Source organism: Oncorhynchus masou, chromosome 30 (assembly GCF_036934945.1).
Source record: "Oncorhynchus masou masou isolate Uvic2021 chromosome 30, UVic_Omas_1.1, whole genome shotgun sequence".
Classification (NCBI taxonomy): domain Eukaryota; kingdom Metazoa; phylum Chordata; class Actinopteri; order Salmoniformes; family Salmonidae; genus Oncorhynchus; species Oncorhynchus masou.
Window position 1 is genome coordinate 37,868,998 of NC_088241.1, and position 18,199 is coordinate 37,887,196.

The window sequence follows — 18,199 nt, forward strand, 5'->3', positions numbered from 1 at the left end:
GGCTTTTCCCTCTGCCGTATAAGCATCGGCTTCTTTGTGTGTGTGTGTGTGTGTGTGTGTGTGTGTGTGTGTGTGTTTTTTACTATTTTCTACATTGCAGAATAATAGTGAAGACATCAAAACTATGAAATAACACACATGGAATCATGCAGTAACCAAAAATGTGAGATTATTCAAAGTAGACACCATTTGCCTTGATGACAGCTTTGCGCATTCTTGGCATTCTCTCAACCAGCTTCATGAGGTAATCGCCTGAAATGCATTTCAATGAACAGATGTGCCTTGTTAAAAGTTAATTTGTGGAATTTCTTCCCTTAATGCGTTTGAGCCAATCAGTTGTTGTGACAAGGTAGGGCTGGTATACATTAAGATAGCCCTATTTGGTAAAAGACCAATACCATATTAAATTATGGCGAGAAAAGCTCAAACTTCATTAGTTACCAGCCTCAGAAATTGCAGTGCAAATTAATGCTTCAGAGTTCAAGTAACAGACACATCTCAACATCAACTGTTCAGAGGAGACTGTGTGAATCAGGCCTTCATGTTGGTAAAAGACCAATACCATATTATATTATGGCGAGAAAAGCTCAAACTTCATTAGTTACCAGCCTCAGAAATTGCAGTGCAAATTAATGCTTCAGAGTTCAAGTAACAGACACATCTCAACATCAACTGTTCAAAGGAGACTGTGTGAATCAGGCCTTCATGGTCGTATTCACTACTGAAGGACAACAATAAGAAGAAAACTTGCTTGTGACAAGAAACACAAGCAATGGACATTAGACTGGTGGAAATCTGTCCTTTGGTCTGATGTGTCCAAATTTGAAATCTTTGGTTCCAACTGCCTTGTCTTTGAGACTCAGAGTGGTGAATGGATTATCTCCGCGTGTGGTCCCCGCCGTGAAGCATGGAGGTGGTGTGATGGTTTGGGGGTGCTTTGCTGCTGACACGGTCTGCGATTTATTTAGAAAATCAAGGCACACTTACCCAGCTTGGCTACCACAGCATTCTGCAACGATATGCCATCCCATCTGGTTTGCGCTTAATGGGACTGTCATTTGTTTTCCAGCAGGACAATAACCCAACACACCTACAGGTTGTGTAAGGGCTATTTGACCAAGAAGGAGAGTGATGGAGTGCTGCATCAGATGACCTGGCCTCAACAATCACCCGACTTCAACCCAATTATGTGGTTTGGAATGAGTTGGACCGCAGAGTGAAAGAAAAGTAGCCAACAAGTGCTCTGCATATGTGGGAACTCCTTCAAGAATGTTGTAAAAGCATTCCAGGTGAAGCTTGTTGAGAGAATGTCAAGAGTGTGAAAAACTGTCATCAAAGCAAAGGGTGGCTACTTTGAAGAATCTCAAATATAAAATCTTTTGATTTGTTTAACACTTTTTTGGTTGCATCATGATTCCATATGTGTTATTTCATATTTTGATGTGTTCACTATTATCGTACAATGTAGAAAATTATTCAAAATAAAGAAAAACCCTTGACTGAGTAGGTGTGTCTAAACTTGACTGGTACTGTACATGTACTGAAATCATCCATCACTACATCCTCTGCTTCCCCTACATTTCAGAACTTTTTGTCAAGAAGATACAGTAACTAATGTAGGGGAGTGGATGGCAGCCATTTTGTGTGCAGTAGAGCTGCAATGCGCTAATGGAAACCTATGAGGGGCAGTGTTACCCGGGGGACAATGAAGGCATCTCTCTCCCCCAGTTTCAAGGGCATGCCTCCACAGTCGATAGTGCCTACAGTAACTGTAGATGAGGGCTGTAATCAAAGATCCCAAAAGCCCACTCCTGGGACGCAGGAGTTAGATAAAAGAAGTGCTGCGTGTGGTGATGATGATCCTCCCCTCTCCTCTTTTGTGGCTCCTGTCCCCCGGTGCTCCAACAAGGAACTCTGGTAGGATCTTGTTGCACTGGCTACTGTAAAGGTGTTGTGCTGCAGAGTTGTGAAAATACTTTGTGGCGTGTGTGTGCACCACAAAGCGTGTGAGAGTGTGTTTTTGAGATATATATATATAAATGGTAAAGATCGGGACTAAGTTACCAGCCTCAGCCAGTAATTTTTTTACTTACAAAAACAAACACAGTATACCTCAACTGGCAGCTTCATTAAATACTACCCACAAAACACCAGTCTCAACGTCAACAGTGAAAGGGTGACTCCGGGATCCTGGCCTTCTAGGCAGAGTTGCAAAGAAAAATCCATATCTCAGACTGGCCAATAAAAAGAAAAGATTAAGATGGGCAAAATAACACACACTAGACAGAAGAACTCTGCCTAAAAGGCCAGCATCCTCGAGTCACCTCTTCAATGTTGACGTTGAGGCTGGTGTTTTGCGGGTACTATTTAATGAAGCTGCCAGTTGTGAGGTGTCTGTTTCTCCAACTAGACACTCTAATGTACTTGTCCTCTTGCTCAATTGTGCACCGGGGCCTCCCAGTGCCAGTTTGCTGTGTTCTGTGAAGGGACGAGTACACAGCGTTGTACGACGTCTTCAGTTTGTTGGCAATTTCTTGCATGGAATAGCCTTCATTTCTCAGAACAAGAATAGACTGATGCGTCTATTGTTTCTGGCCATTTTGAACCTGAAATCGAACCCACAAATGCTGATATTCCAGATACTCAACTAGTCTAAAGAAGGCCAGTTTTATTGCTTCTTTAATCAGAATTTCAGTTTTCAGCTGGGCTAACGTAATTGCAAAAAGGTTTTCTAATGATCAGTTAGCCTTTAAAATTACTTGGATTAGCTAACACAACGTGCCATTGGAACACAGGAGTGATGGTTGCTGATAATGGGCCTCTGTACACGTATGTAGATATTCCATAAAAAAATCTGCCGTTTCCAGCTACAATAGTCATTTACAACATTAACCATGTCTACACTGTATTTCTGATCATTTTGATATTTTAATGGACAAAATGTGCTTTTCTTTAAAAAACAAGGACATTTCCAAGTGACACCAAACTTTCGAATGGTAGAGTGTGTGTGTGTGTGTGCGCGTGCACACACACACACAACAGGCCAAGGTAGGAGAGTCAGACACACGCACATGCAACAACATCACTCCCACTTATTTCTGTATTGGAGTATTTGGTTCTGTGGGTCGGGCTGATTGGGCACCAGCATCCTCTTCCCGAATCCTTGTCACGATGGCTGCAGAAGCTGGGGTCCTTGGAATATTTTGCCTCCTCTGGATTTTAGGTCTTACCAATGCCTTTCCCAGCTTGTCGAGAAACAACCGTATCTGGAGCTTCCCTCTGTTCCAATCTGGGTTCAACGCCATCAAGATTACATTTTGTATGCCAAGATGTTGAAGCGTAGGGTTCTAATTTTGCAGCCATGTCTAGTCACCAGCTTGTCTAAATTGTCCACCCCTCCTTTTGTGGCATTGTAATCCATTAGGATTTCATTAGGATTTCAGTTTTGTTTTTTATGTTCCTAGCCACAGATTCTCCTATCCCTATGCGGCATACTCATGAGTACCACATTTTTGCCTGCCATTGACACGTAGGACACTAGAAACTTGTTGGCCGTGAACACAAATGTAGAGGAATTGTTAGGCCTGTTCCATGTATTCAATAGCTGAGGTGGAAGCTCTGGCTTTTTTGTTTTTTCATTCCTTCTATCGTCAGCTTCCTCTTGAGAAGCTCCTCTAAGTAAAAAAAAGTTAGCGCATGTGGTGTTGTGGCCACAGTGTCACTGTGTCACATCCAGAGCAACCCGCATCCCTTAGTTCTTCTCAGGGGCTCCTCCATCTGGCTTCCCCGTATACACTTGCAAGTTCCACGCATATGATGAAGCAGCATCACAGGCAGCCCAAATCTTGATTCTATATTTTGCGGGTTTAAACGGTATGTACTGCCTGAAGGGGCAGCGGCCCCTAAATGGCATAAGCTGCTCATTAACAGTAACATTGGGCCCAGGGTTGTAAAACAGGGGAAGGCGGTCCACCCACTTGTCCCACACTAACCTGATTGCTGGTAGCCTAGTGGTTAAGGGCGAGAGGTAGCCTAGTGGTTAGAGCGTTGGGCCAGTAAACTAAAGGTTGCTGGATTGAATCCCTGAACTGACAAGGTAAAAAGCTGTTGTTACGCACTTGAGCAAGGCAGTTAACCCACTGTTCCTGTTCAAAATAAGGCTGTCTTTCCTGCACATGAGTAACCGCCATCTGCGTCAGCCCTGGTTGCATCCTTATCACATTCGGAGCAATGCGGGGTGGCTCATTCCTTTGGCAAGAAGACCATTCAATTTCAATTTGACATTCATATTTCTCCTCCTGAAGGCTGCTGATGAGCTGTTTGCTGACGGGCTGGTCCTGGGACTGGCTGCTGACTGGCTGGTCCAGGGGCTGGCTGAGGGTCACTCATCCTCTTCTTCCAACTCACAGTCAGACTCCGAATTGACAGACATTTTTGGAAAATTCGTCTTCCAAAGTGGAAGGCGCTCCTTCCACACTAGCTCTCTGAAAAAATGATTTCTAAGGCCCTATGAGCAGAGATGATTTTTGCCATACTGATTGATTGTGGTAAGGAGTCACACATGCAAAGCTACTTATTTGTTGTGTCCCTCCCCCAATTTGCACCTAGCTGGGGTAGAGCGTGGGGAAATGCTGATTTACATTTTTTTTACATAAAGTATTGTAATAACATTGTGCAGGTTCTTGCAAGACATTGTATAGTTTCACACACTACAAAGGGTAAAGAGTGCAAGAAAAGTGGGAGACAGGCAGGAAGACAGAGGTTATTGGTGCTGTGTTGAAACAGCAGGCCCAGGGAAGAGGAAGGCACACAGCAAACCTTTTTAGTTTAATTTTTACTTGTTTTCTCTTGCACACTTTTCCACACTTTTTTATTACCCTTGGTCCAGTGGACCTGAACACCACATATGTAATATAAATGTGTAGGGGGGTTGCACAGTGTGCACTCAATGAAAATGTGTTATTTTACACGTTCTTCACAGAAAATGAGCCAAGGCCAACGAGTCTCAGGTTGAACAAATAATTCATTGTATTATTTTTCTTTTAGTAAACATTGAAAATGGGTCCCACAGACCCGAACACCTCAGAAGGGTTCAAAAGTAGCTTTACCTTCAGACTTGATTCTACTATGAATTCTGCATGTAAGGTTTTTAAATGACTACTCTCCCATTCAGCATATTACCTTTTTAGAGTCCCTAGTTATATTTAACATTTTAGTCATTTAGCAGGCGCTCTTATCCAGAGCAACTTACAGTAATGACTGCATCCCTTGCTATACTTTTTTTTTTCTACCTGTCCCCGTGGGAATCAAACCCACAACCATGGATATGCAAGCGCCATGTTTTACTATCTGAGCCACACGGGGCCCATACTTGAAACCATAATGCCTTCTTTATGACAAACATTCATACCACAGCTCTATATTAAAATCCCTCTGGTAAAAGTACAATCTATGCTCTTCTAGGTTTTTGTGTATCGTTACTGTAAGATGGAACAATACCATTCACACACCAATACCATCCAGATAGATGGATACTGTTCCCTCTATGTATTTGGAGAGTGAAGATCTGTACTATATCAATTTGGATTTAAGATCAAATGATCAGATGATCAAATGAACCTGTGGCAACTGTAAAGAATGGCACCTTTTTTATTTGAGGGCAGGCGTTGAGGAGGGAGTGTCTCTTATAGAGGGTGATGAGTCATTCCTAGTCGATCATAGCTGACCACATCACCTTTTGGAGCTTCCTGTCAAAAGGGGGAATCCCTCTTCAGGAGAAAGTCCTCGGTGCTCCCCTCCCTCATACCTCCGTCTGACTTCTGCCTCCCTCCTTCAAATCCCACCCTCACACACACCCCCTATCCATGCCTGACATCCAAGACTTGTATCTCGCAATATCTATCAGTATCTTCTCCTCTCATAATAGGATTTGTCTCTGTTCTATCTGCCGAGACCACAACAGTCTTGTTTTAAAGTTACACTGAAGAATGCTGCAAATAAGAACTTTTCTTTGTGGAGTTTGTGCACGTCCGTATGGTGAGATGATCTCAGGGCTCGGTACAGAAGGGTTGTGTGAAAGACCGGGAAGCCCACGTTAACCTTTGCACTTTAAGTTACGTTTGTCTTTGTCTCAAGCTGTGTTTCCCCCATTTATTCCTACCGAGACTTGAGGGAACACTTTTTCAATTTGTCGCTGTGTGTTAGGTTTGGTGTGCGCTTGCGAGTGTGTGAACACAGAGAGAAAGGGGTGCGTCTGTGTGTACTCAAAGGTTCTGTGTCTTCAGTGTCCCTACCTCACACACTGTTTATTTCATGATCATACGTGATCATGGCATGTGTGTTGTGCAATCGCATCACAGGGACGTCTTTAAAGGTATTGTATGTGTGTGTTCAGTTTGCTTAGCTCAGCACACTGTGTGTGTGTGCATATGTTGGGAATCTGCAGTGTGATATCCTTGCTATGAGCCGCCTGCTTGCTACATCCGCAACAATTAACATGCAAGTTAATTGTTGCGGCTACATTCCCTGCCCGTCCCCTCCACCACCACAGTCCACACAGCCCTGTCGGTGGAGAGTGTGTGTGTGTATTGCAGGCGCGGGATGCATCTCACATACTGGTGTACACCCACAAAACGAAAGATGTGTGTGTCAGAGAATGAGACGGACGGAAAGAATGTGAACGACAGAATGAAATGGTAAAAAACCGACACAGACTGGGTCAGGTTAAGTGGGTAGCGGCTTCCCTCTTGTGGTACTGCTGAAAAATGACAACTTCGATCGCACTTATTGAGGGGCCTACAATTCCAGACCTATTTTTAAAACCAAAGAACCAATGACCAGACTAACCCTCTTTTTATATAAATAAAATATTAACTTATTTACAGTTGAAGTCTTTAGTTTACATACAGTTAGGTTGGAGTCATAAAACTTGTTTTTTTCAACCACTCCACAAATGTCTTGTTAACAAACTATAGTTTTGGCAAGTCGGTTAGGACATCTACTTTGTGCATGACACAAGTCATTATTCCAACAATTGTTTACAGACAGATTATTTTATTTATAAGTCACTGTATCACAATTCCAGTGGGTCAAAGGTTTACATACATTAAGTTGACTGCCTTTAAACAGCTTGGAAAATTCCAGAAAATGGTGCCATGGCTTTAGAAGTGTCTGATAGGCTAATTAATATAATTTGAGTCAATTGGTGGTGTACCTGTGGATGTATTTCAAGGCCTACCTTCAAACTCAGTGCCTCTTTACTTGACATCATGGGAAAATCAAAAGAAATCAGCCAAGACCACGGAAAGAAAATTGTAGCCCTCCACAGATCTGGTTCATCCCTGGGGCAATTTCCAAATGTCTGAAGGTAGCACGTTCATCTGTACAAACAATAGCACGAAAGTATAAACACCATGGGACCATGTAACCATCATACCGCTAAGGAAGGAGATGCGTTTTGTCTCCTAGAGATAAACGTACTTTGATGCGAAACGTGCAAATCAATCCCAGAACAACAGCAAAGGACCTTGTGAAGATGCTGGAGGAAACAGGTAAGAAAGGATCTTTATCCACAGTAAAACGAGTTCTGCTCAGCAATGAAGAAGCCACTGCTCCAAAACCGCCATTACAAAAACCGATTACGGTTTGCAACTGCACATGGAGACAAAGATTGTACTTTTTGGAACAATGTCCTCTGGTCTGATGAAACAAAAATAGAACTCTTTGGCCCAAATGACCAACATGTTTGGAGGAAAAAGGGGGAGGCTTGCAAGCCGAAGAACACCATCCCAACGGGGGTGGCAGCATCATGTTGTGGGGGTGCTTTGCTGCAGGAGGGACTGGTGCACTTCACAAAATAGATGGCATCATGAGTAAGGGAAGTTATGTGGATATATTGAAGCAACATCTCAAGACATCAGTCAGGAAGCTAAAGCTTGGTCGCGAATGAGTCTTCCAAATGGACAATGACCCCAAGCATACTTCCAAAGTGGTGGCAAAATGGCTTAAGGACAACAAAGTCAAGGTATTGGAATGGCCATGACAAAGCCCTGACCGCAATCTTATAGAAAATGTGTGGGCAGAACTGAAAAGGCGTGTGAGCAAGGAGGCCTACAAACCTGACTCAGTTACACCAGGAGGAATGGGCCAAAATTCACCCAACTTATTGTGGAAGGCTATCCAAAACGTTTGACCCAAGTAAAACAATTTATAGGCAATGCTACCAAATACTAATTGAGTGTATGTAAACATCTGACCCACTGGGAATGCGATGACAGATATTAAGCTGAAATAAATCATTCTCTCTACTATTATTCTGACATTTCACATTCTTAAAATAAAGTGATGATCCTAACTGACCTAAAGACAGGAATTGTGAAAAACGGAGTTTAAGGCATATGTAAACTTGTGACTTCAACTGTATGTGTATATTTGATTTAATCAGGTCCCATTGAGAGATTGATCTCTTTTTCAATGGGTCCACTGTATACATCAAACACGCATGTTTAAAAAGGCACTGACAACGTGTGTGTGTGTGGGGGTGTGTGTGTGTGTGTGTGTGTGTGTGTGTGTGTGTGTGATGTCGGAGTCTAGCAAGTCTCTTGGCATGACATGTCTTGCCAATTCCATTCTTCAGCACAACCGCCTCCCCTGACTTATAACACCTTTTAGCTGTTAGTTGTCGGCGTGCCAGATACTGAGCCTTGACACATTTTGTAGATTTTTACTTACTACTTCTTCACATAGGCTTCGTCTTGGAATGGTGGCGCTTTGCTACCGGAGGGAATAAAAGATATCCAATGGGTCGAAGAAGAAAACAATGAAGATTGCATTATTGTCTATAGTCACAGGACACAGAGATGTCGTTTTGCTTTATCCCACAAAGAGGTTGAAGAAACGGGTTAGTGCAGAGCCCGCCTGATCCGTGTTAAGGGTAAAGTGCCTTGCTCCCAAGGCACAACAGCATGATATCATGTCATTGTAGAATGCTTTGCCACCAGATGTTAGTCATGCAAGAAACTAATTTAAAAAGAAACATTATCACAGCGACTCACCTCTTTCTAAAGATCTAATTTAACTGTACTGTATACTGTGCATTCAGAAAGTATTCAGACCCTTAATTTTTCAATTTTACTGTAACATAATAATTTAATAATTATTTATTTATTAAGAAGGAAAGAAATTCCACAAATGAACTGAAGGCACATGAAATGCATTCCAGGTGACTACCTCATGAAGCTGGTTGAGAGAATGCCTAGAGTACATGTATGCAAAGTTGTTATCAAAGCAAAGGGTGGCTACTTTGAAGAATCTCAAATATATTTTGATTCAACACCTTTTGTTGTTGAGTTACTCCATATTTCATAGTTTTGATTTCTTCACTATTATTCTGCAATGTAGAAAATAGTTTGTTTTAATATAAAACCTGGAATGAGTAGGTGTCCAAACATTTGTGTGTGTGTATCTCTACCCTTTTTATTTAGAATTGAATGTAAAATCTTATTTTCTTGTCTTACTATTCTTTCTATTTTCCATAGCAAAATAGACTAAATTCACAAAGTAGACTAAATTCTTCGCTACTTTAGAACCCGCTTTATTTTTTTGAAATTTGTATTTAAAGTTTTATTTCATCACGGAATCATACGAAAAGGAGGGGGAGACTATAGCTTGAAAAATTATTTTCCTACATTCGGACTGTTTTCCTCAAGAAAATAAGTCGGTTTCCTTTCCAGCTGAGTATCGCGATACTGCTATCGCGACAATTTCCCAACCCATACCATGTAGGGAGCCATGGAGAACAGGCACACCGAAGTGTTTATTCCACTAATTGAGGTGTGTATTAAAGGCACTGGACTATTAGGGGCAGAGTGTCAGAATCTAGAGGCAACCCTGGACAGGTTGGGAGGAGGAGACAAATAGAATGTCGGCAAGGCACAGAAGTCTGAGAGCCCCATTCCAAAACAACCAAGGGCATCCCTTCCTTCCTTCCTTTAGGAGAGCAATACTGTACAAACCTTCTCAACTTTCCAACTTTGTTAGATGAAGGAATTGGTAGCATAGTGGGGGAGGGAACAATGTATTTTTAAGGTCTTTGAATGGGGCTGAAGGTTGTTTTTTGTGGTATTTTCCAACGTTGGGTGATTGCGCTTTTGAGAACCATCTCCCCCCACAGTTTTCCCTATCTGATACATGGCCAGCTGTTTGCATGTCTTTGAATTCTGCTGGAAACATCTGGCTTCTCACCAGCTGTGAGGAGAATAAATATAGAAGAAGCACTAGAAGGTTGGGAAACAGGTGAATTTAACAAGATAAAGAGTCCCCACGCCTCATCCTAGCCTTAAACACTCCTGTTCTTCAACTCCATGGGGTGGGTAGCAGCATCTGGTACCCACTATATATTTGCTGAAGGACAAGGGCATGCCCATCACAGGTGTTCCCCTGGGGTGCCAGCCACCCAATGCCTTGCTGATGTCAGGGAAAAATAAATCTGCAGTACTACTCCACATTGGCCCCAGGTGCAAGCAGAACTGGCACACTTAGAGGACATGAGGTTGGTAGACTGTATGGATGGCACAGAGCAATGGTAGGAGCATAGAGCAGGGCTGGCGTTATGGTTGGGCCTTAGGGGGCCTGGCCCACCATACTGTACCTCCTTGCCCATCCAACTAAAATACATTGATAATTTATTTGGCCAAGGCTCGGGCCAACAGAAAATGCCTAATCAATCTCAGTTAAAGCATCCGAGCGAGTGAAACCACACACCTCTGTCTCAGTATGTGTAGACCATGCGTAGTTTCTGATGCTGTCTGGACCAAAATAGTATGGCATGTACGTATTTTTATTTAAGTACTTCACACCACTGATTTTACATGTACTGTAGGCCAACGTATTTTACAGGGTTTGCGCTATAATGATCAATGTCATGACTAGGACGGTTGCGGTCATGACATTTTGGCAGCTGGTGATCACGGTAACTGACCGTTAATTAACATAAACACATTTAGCATCTCCTGGCTTCCACGCATAGCCTACAAGCCACTGATGCAGACGTTTTGGAATATCTACATTTTAAAAAGTCTAAATCCATCACAATAAATGGTATGAAGAAAATGTATTCTATTTCATAAGAACAGAATAGCATACTCAGTTGTCCTTATGTTAAGCACTGATCTGACTATGCCATATGGCTGTGGGCTACACTTGTTCATTTAGCAGCCAAGATTTGGTTAGAATTCTGTGGCATTATTTTATAGTATGAAGAATACAATTGAACATAGCTGAATAAAATATCAATTATATTTTCTCCATGGGATTTGAGGGAGTCCGGACATGCAGCTATTCTGTGTTGAACGGTTAACAAAAAAATGTACTCCTATATGCTTAATTTGGAGTTATTTATGTGAAGTTAGTTACAAATGTTGGGCTATATGTTTTGCTACATTGTAAGGCTGAATGATGCGACTAATGATGATTTGAAAAAAGTTGAATGAACGGCATGAGCTCTGCTTTGTTTTTTTGCGCAGGCTGTACACACTTCATCAGTCTCTCATTCAATTTTACAAGAACTTGATAATGCATCAAATATCTCGACTGCATCCGCTTTGTGTGGCCATAACGCACCCTAAAAGAATCCATTCCTTTTGCGGCTAGTGGCCGTTGTGCCCTTGGGTTGAATATAATAATTATAATTCCCTTCTCCTGGCTGCGTGCTGAAGCACCTCACTCACATGACTCTCCATCACGTGATCTACCGTAGAAAAAATGCTTATTGTAGATTTATGTGGTGACAGTGTTTCCTAGCCTCAGTGCAGTGGGCAGCTGGGAGGAGGTGCTCTTATTCTCCATGGACTTTAGTGTCCCAGAACTTTTTTGAGTTTGTGCTACAGGATGCAAATTTCTGTTTGGAAAAAACTAGCCTTTGCTTTCCTAATTGCCTGTGTATATTGGTTCCTAACTTCCTTGAAAAGTTGCATATCGCGGGGGCTATGTGATGCTAGTGCAGTACGCCACAGGATGTTTTTGTGCTGGTCAAGGGCAGTCAAGTCTGGAGTGTACCAAGGCTATATCTGTTCATAATTCATTTTTTTTAATGGGGCATGCTTAAGATGGTGAGGAAAGCACTTTTAAAGAATAACCAGGCATCCTCTACTGATGGAATGAGGTCAATATCCTTCCAGGATACCCGGGCCAGTTTGATTAGAAAGGCCTGCTCGCTGAAGTGTTTTAGGGAGCGTTTGACAGTGATGATAGGTGGTTGGTTGACCGCGGACCCATTACGGACGCAGATAATGAGACAGTGATGACCGAGATCCTGGTTGAAGACAGCAAGGTGTATTTAGAGGGCAGGTTGCCCAGGATGATATCTGAGTGTGCCCGTCATTACGGATTTAGGGTTGAACCTGGTAGGTTCCTTGATAATGTGTGTGAGATTGAGGGCGTCAAGCTTCGATTGTAGGATGGCCGGGGTGTTAATCATATCCCGGTTTAGGTCACCAAACAGTAAAAACTCTGAAGATAATGGGGGGGGCAATTAATTCACATATGGTGTCCAGGCCACAGCTGGGAGCTGTGTGAAAATCAATATTCCAAACATAGCCTGGGACAGTTGTGGGATGCGATAGATTATTGCAACCACTAGCATCAAAAAACCTGTTTTAAGCAATGAGCCTGATGCAACGTATGAGAGCATTTTAACTTAAAAATGTTGATACACTATTAGGCTATTTCTTCACATTATAAGCTCGGCAATGCACACACGGCAGTAGGCTATTAGCGCGAATGTTCCAATAGCAGGAAAACACAATTCTCAAAAGTGACCACAAATGCGATTTATGCATTATGCTAAAGGTGCATTTTTATGGTGAAAATTATCTTACTCAAACTTGAAACTCACACACTGCGTATGTACAGTGCCTTCGGAACGTATTCAGGTCCTTTGACTTTTTCCACATTTTGTTACGTTATTCTAAAATGGATATAAAAAAATATATAAAAAATCCCTCATCAATCTACACACAATACCCTATAATGACAAAGTAAAAACCATATATTTTTTTTTATTTTAGCAAATTTATTAAATAGAACACATACTTTATTTACATAAGTATTCGGACTCTTTGCTATGAGACTCGAAAATTGAGCTCTGGTGCATCCTGTTTACTTTGATCATCCTTGATGTTTCTACAACTTGGAGTCCACTTGTGGTAAATTCAATTGGTTGGACATGATTTGGAGAGGCAGAAACTTGTCTATATATCCCACAGTTGACAGTCCATGTCGGAGCTAAAACCAAGCCTTGAGGTCGAAGGAATTGTCCGAGCCCCGAGACTGGATTGTGTCGGCACAGATCAGGGGAAAGGTACCAACAAATATCTGCAGCATTGAAGGTCCACAAGAACACAGTTACCTCCATCATTCTTAAATGGAAGAACTTTGGACCCACCAAGACTCTTCCTGGAGCTGGCCGCCCAGCCAAACTGAGCAATCAGGGGAGAAGAGGCGTGACTAAATGGTCACGCTGAATTTAACTGTCTAATGACTCTTGACCGCCGGTGTGGTGTTAATACGGTCACAGTGACAGCCCAAGTCATGACACAGGCACAATGAAAGAGCCATAAGCTATAATATAATCATGTTATTATACCAGAATCCAATTGGTAGCATATTACATGGAAAATTCATGATTAATGTATCATTTACAATGTAATGTGTTTACTGGTGATTTCACCATTTTTATTTAGTCAACACATTCACAAATTGTGGCTGTGATCAGTTTTTAGGTTTGGGTTGATTTGAGTTTTATAGCTAGTAAGCAGCCCAAGCAAACATAATTGTGCATATCTTTCTTCACCCATCATCAACAATCTCTGTAATCCTCCTCCATGCCATTCACCTTCTGATTTTTGTCTCCGTATTCTAGCGAAGCGACATCATATAGAGTTGGAAAACCAGACCCAGCAATGATTGACTTTCCTCCGTATGTTTTGGTTTTGCTTGACTGGAACTAATGACCGGTGGAACTATGTTTCATAAACGGAAGAATTTCAAGCAAACATCTGCTCCTCACCGAATTGGGTAATGGCAGCGGAAGCCACGTGCAATTTGCATCAAGTTCTAGCGCTCCGCTGGCAGGGTTCTTGCCGCTCACCTTCCCACAATCCACCGCGCTTTGCTCCACGTTCCCCCATTGAAAATGAATGGGGTCGGAACGTCGTCTGACACATTCAGAAGTGGGGAAAACCCTACACAGCCTACTACAAAATAGCCTATAGAATGGCGCACAGAATACAATCCAAACCAGTATCCTGTTGAAAAGGCTTGGTCTTTGTACAGTTGGACAGGCAACAATGTCTTTCCCAAATACTTTAATGTCCAGGCAGAAAGCAAGACCACCAAAATAACACCAAGGCCTTTGGCATCACTTTTGTTTGTTATAAGCTAGGTAAAGGGAAAGGAGTACACTGCAATATTCCGTGCTTTTTAAAATCCAGCAATATTAACTGGTACAAACTGTAACGCAGTAATGAAGAAGATGGCAAAAAAACAAAAACAGGTGCCTGTTGCGCAGCTCTGGTAGGTTTATAAACCTGCTAAGGTAATGTAGCTCTGCACCTTTTAAACCAGCCATAAGCAGGTGCAAACTAACACAGGCCTTTAACAGGCCTTGTTGGTTTATATATCCACGTCCAGTAGATGGCTGTGCTCCCTGTTCTGGCTGTGGCAGCCGTAGGGGGTTCTGACGGATGGCTTGTGTCAACAGAACACAGGCATATTTACACAGGGGCGGGGGCTCTGCGAAATGGATCTTAATGCTCCTCTTTGCTGAGCCATCCCTTTGAGAAATGAACAGTCACAGCCTGAGCCGACCTTGCATATGTTCGCTCATTTCTCTGTCATTACTGCCTTTCCCGTGAAGGCAGCAAGTTGCCCGCACTTTACTAGACTGGCTTTTAAGATGGCTTCCTTGACTCACTTTGAGGCATCTTTTAATGTTGAAACCATATATTGGATTTAGCCCCAGTGTCAGTCAGTGTTTGGGGAAGGGGATACCTAGTAATTTGCACAACTGAATGCATTCAACCGAAATGTTTTTAACGCATTTAATCAGAGAGGAGGTCTGAATCAGAGAGGTGTGGAGGGCTGCCTTATTCGACGTCCATGTCATCGGCGCCTTGCTTAAAAGGCAGATCTCTCCTCTTTACAGGCTTGGGGAATTGAACCAGCGACCTTTGGGTTACTGGCCCAACGCTCTTAACCTCTAGGCTACTTGCATGAGAAGAGGGAGGAATGAGCAGCTTTGGTTCTGTTGATACAGCAGGTTAGGGTGTGTTTGTGTGTGCGTGCATGTATGTGAACTCAGCAAAAAAAGAGACGTGCCTTTTTCAGGACCCTGTCTTTCAAAGATAATTCGTAAATATCCAAATAACTTCACAGATCTTCATTGTAAAGGGTTTTAAGGTCACAGTTATGAAAACTTAGGACACTATAAAATAGGCCTTTCTACTGACTCTGAAAAACACCAAAAGAAAGATGCCCAGGGTCCCTGCTCATCTTTGTGATCGTGCCTTAGGCATGCTGCAAGGCATGGGCAATAAATTGCAATGTCTGTACTGTGAGACGCCTAAGACAGGGAGACAGGACAGACATCTGATCGTCCTTGCAGCGGCAGACCGCTTGTAACAACACCTGCACAGGACCAGTACAGCCGAACATCACACCTGCGGGACAGGTACAGGATGGCAACAACTGCCCGAGTTACACCAGGAACGCACAATCCCTCCATCAGTGTTCAGACTGTCCGCAATAGGCTGAGAGTGGCTGGACTGAGGGCTTGTAGGCCTGTTGTCTAGTGAGGACCTGCCTTACATCACCGGCAACAACGTCGCCTATGGACACAAACCCACCGTCGCTAGACCAGACAGGACTGGCAAAAAGTGCTCTTCACTGACGAGTCACGGTTTTGTCTCACCGGGGGTGATGGTCGGATTCGCATTTATCGTCGAAGGAATGAGCGTTACGCCGAGGCCTGTACTCTGGAGCGGAATCGAGGTGGAGGGTCCGTCATGGTCTGGGGCAGTGTGTCACAGCAGCATCGGACTGAGCTTGTTGTCATTGCAGGCGTTACAGGGAAGACATCCTCCTTCCTCATGTGGTACCCTTCCTGCAGGCTCATCCTGACATGACCCTCCAGCATGACAATGCCACCAGCCATACTGCTCATTCTGTGCGTGATTTCCTGCAAGACAGGAATGTCCGTGTTCTGCCATGGCCAGTGAAGAGCCCGGATGTCAATCCCATTGAGCACGTCTGGGACCTGTTGGATCGGAGGGTGAGGGCTAGGGCCATTCCCCCCTCCGCCCTTTGTTATATTTACACATGTTAAGTTTTCTGAAAATAAGTGACAGTGAGATGACGTTTCTTTTTTAGCTGAGTTTGTGCTTGTATATACCGTATGTGTATTGAGTGCTGATAAGTTAAAAGCTGTGAATAACTTAAGATGTGGGAATTGTGAGTCATCGCTTGATGTTTGAAGTAGCAGGTGACTGTCAAGAATATGTGCAAATATACAAAGATACCCATAGCAAGGGAAAAGTATGCATTTTAATCTGAGCTGTTGAACTGGTACCACTGTTAAACAGATTGTGCACTCATGAGAAGTCCTGACTCTCTCGATTCCAATTTCACTGCGGACTGTCAGAATAGGTCACCAGACTTTGATACTGTAGGTCAATGTTGTAACTTGCTGTATTGATGAACTGAGCTTTGCTCCCACAGTTCAGTATGGATTTGACAGACATCATCTGCCTACAGTATTCATCTGAACCACTAAAATGGTGTGAGGAAATCTCAACAACTAAGTGTTATTTTCACGCAAATGCTCCCTATATAGTGATGTTTATTTACAAAATCAATCAGTTTTGCAACACATTCGTTGTGATAGCCAACACAACTTACCCTAACAATGTTTATGGACAACATATCAAATAATGGAATTCCGGTGAACTTCCCTTTTAAGTAATTTATTTTCTCCTTTTTCCACAGGTTGCCATAGGCAAGATGTACCCGACCCAGAAGACTATTGTTGAGGGGTAGGGTTCGAAGAGAAACCACCGTTGGGCATTGATGCATTGATGGAGTGTCTCAGAACGAGAGGAAACGATGCCCAAGAGACCATGGGAGACAGAGCACTGAACCTCAACCTCACTTTCCCTTTCACACAGAAGCTTTATTTTCCGACGCCCTCATTGGATGGATAGGGGGAAAGCCTATGGGTTGGGCCTACTTTGTCCGACATCAAATTGTTCTTTATCTCTAGACCAGTGTTCCCAACCCTCCACATTTTTGTTCTAGCCCTGCACTGATACACATTATTCAACTAGACAGGGGCTTGCTGATGTAGTTGATCATGTTAATGTGTCAGTGCAGCCCTAAAACAAAAATGTGGACTATCTAGCGTTCCCCACGAGAGGGTTGGGAAACACTGCCCTAAACATTTTGTGATGGACTGTCGTAGATCTGAAAGCATCAGATAGGCATTAAATATTGCTCACACCTTTATATATATATATATAGTGGGAAGAGACAAGGGGATGGTTGATTTCCGACTTGGCAACTGTGCAGCGTTGACGACGTAACGATTGTCCTTGGTCCCTATATACTGTACCCTCTTCACCATACTAAAATAATGAGCTTCTTTTGTGAGCTGTAAGAGTTGTAGCAGTGCAACGGTGTACACACGGTCTTGATTCGCTGTTATATTTTTCTATTGTGTGTTGTATATATGATTTATCGTCATGTAAGATGATGTATAAACAGATTAAAGATATGCGGATCTGAATCGCATTATTGTCTCCATACTCTTTAGTCATGACTCAGTTGGTAGAGCATGGCACTTGCAATGCCAGGGGTCATGGGTTAGATTCCTGCTGATATGCCCCCCATACATCAAATATATGCATGCATGACTGTAAGTTGCTTTAGGGAAAGGGGTATACCTAGTTAGTTGTATAACTGAATGCCTTCAACTGACGTGTCTTCTGCATTTAACCCAACTCTGAATCAGAGAGGTGTGGGGTATTGCCTTAATCAACATCCACGTCTTCGGGGAACAGTGGGTTAACTGCCTCGCTCCTCTTTATGACACTATTATTCTGTTATGACAAATCAAATCAAATTTTATTTGTCACATACACATGGTTAG

General features: G+C 42.8%; 1 protein-coding gene across 1 annotated transcript in view; it reads left to right on the forward strand.

The window, feature by feature from the left end:
* The window catches only part of LOC135522608 (LYR motif-containing protein 4B), a 57,296-nt gene extending 39,455 nt beyond the window's left edge, over window positions 1-17,841 (forward strand). Inside the window, exon 3 of the mRNA XM_064949035.1 lies at window positions 17,041-17,841. Coding sequence (XP_064805107.1) covers window positions 17,041-17,091 — 51 coding nt within the window. The 3' untranslated portion in view covers window positions 17,092-17,841. The remainder of the gene's footprint in view (window positions 1-17,040) is intronic.
* The last annotated feature ends 358 nt before the right edge of the window (window positions 17,842-18,199 follow it).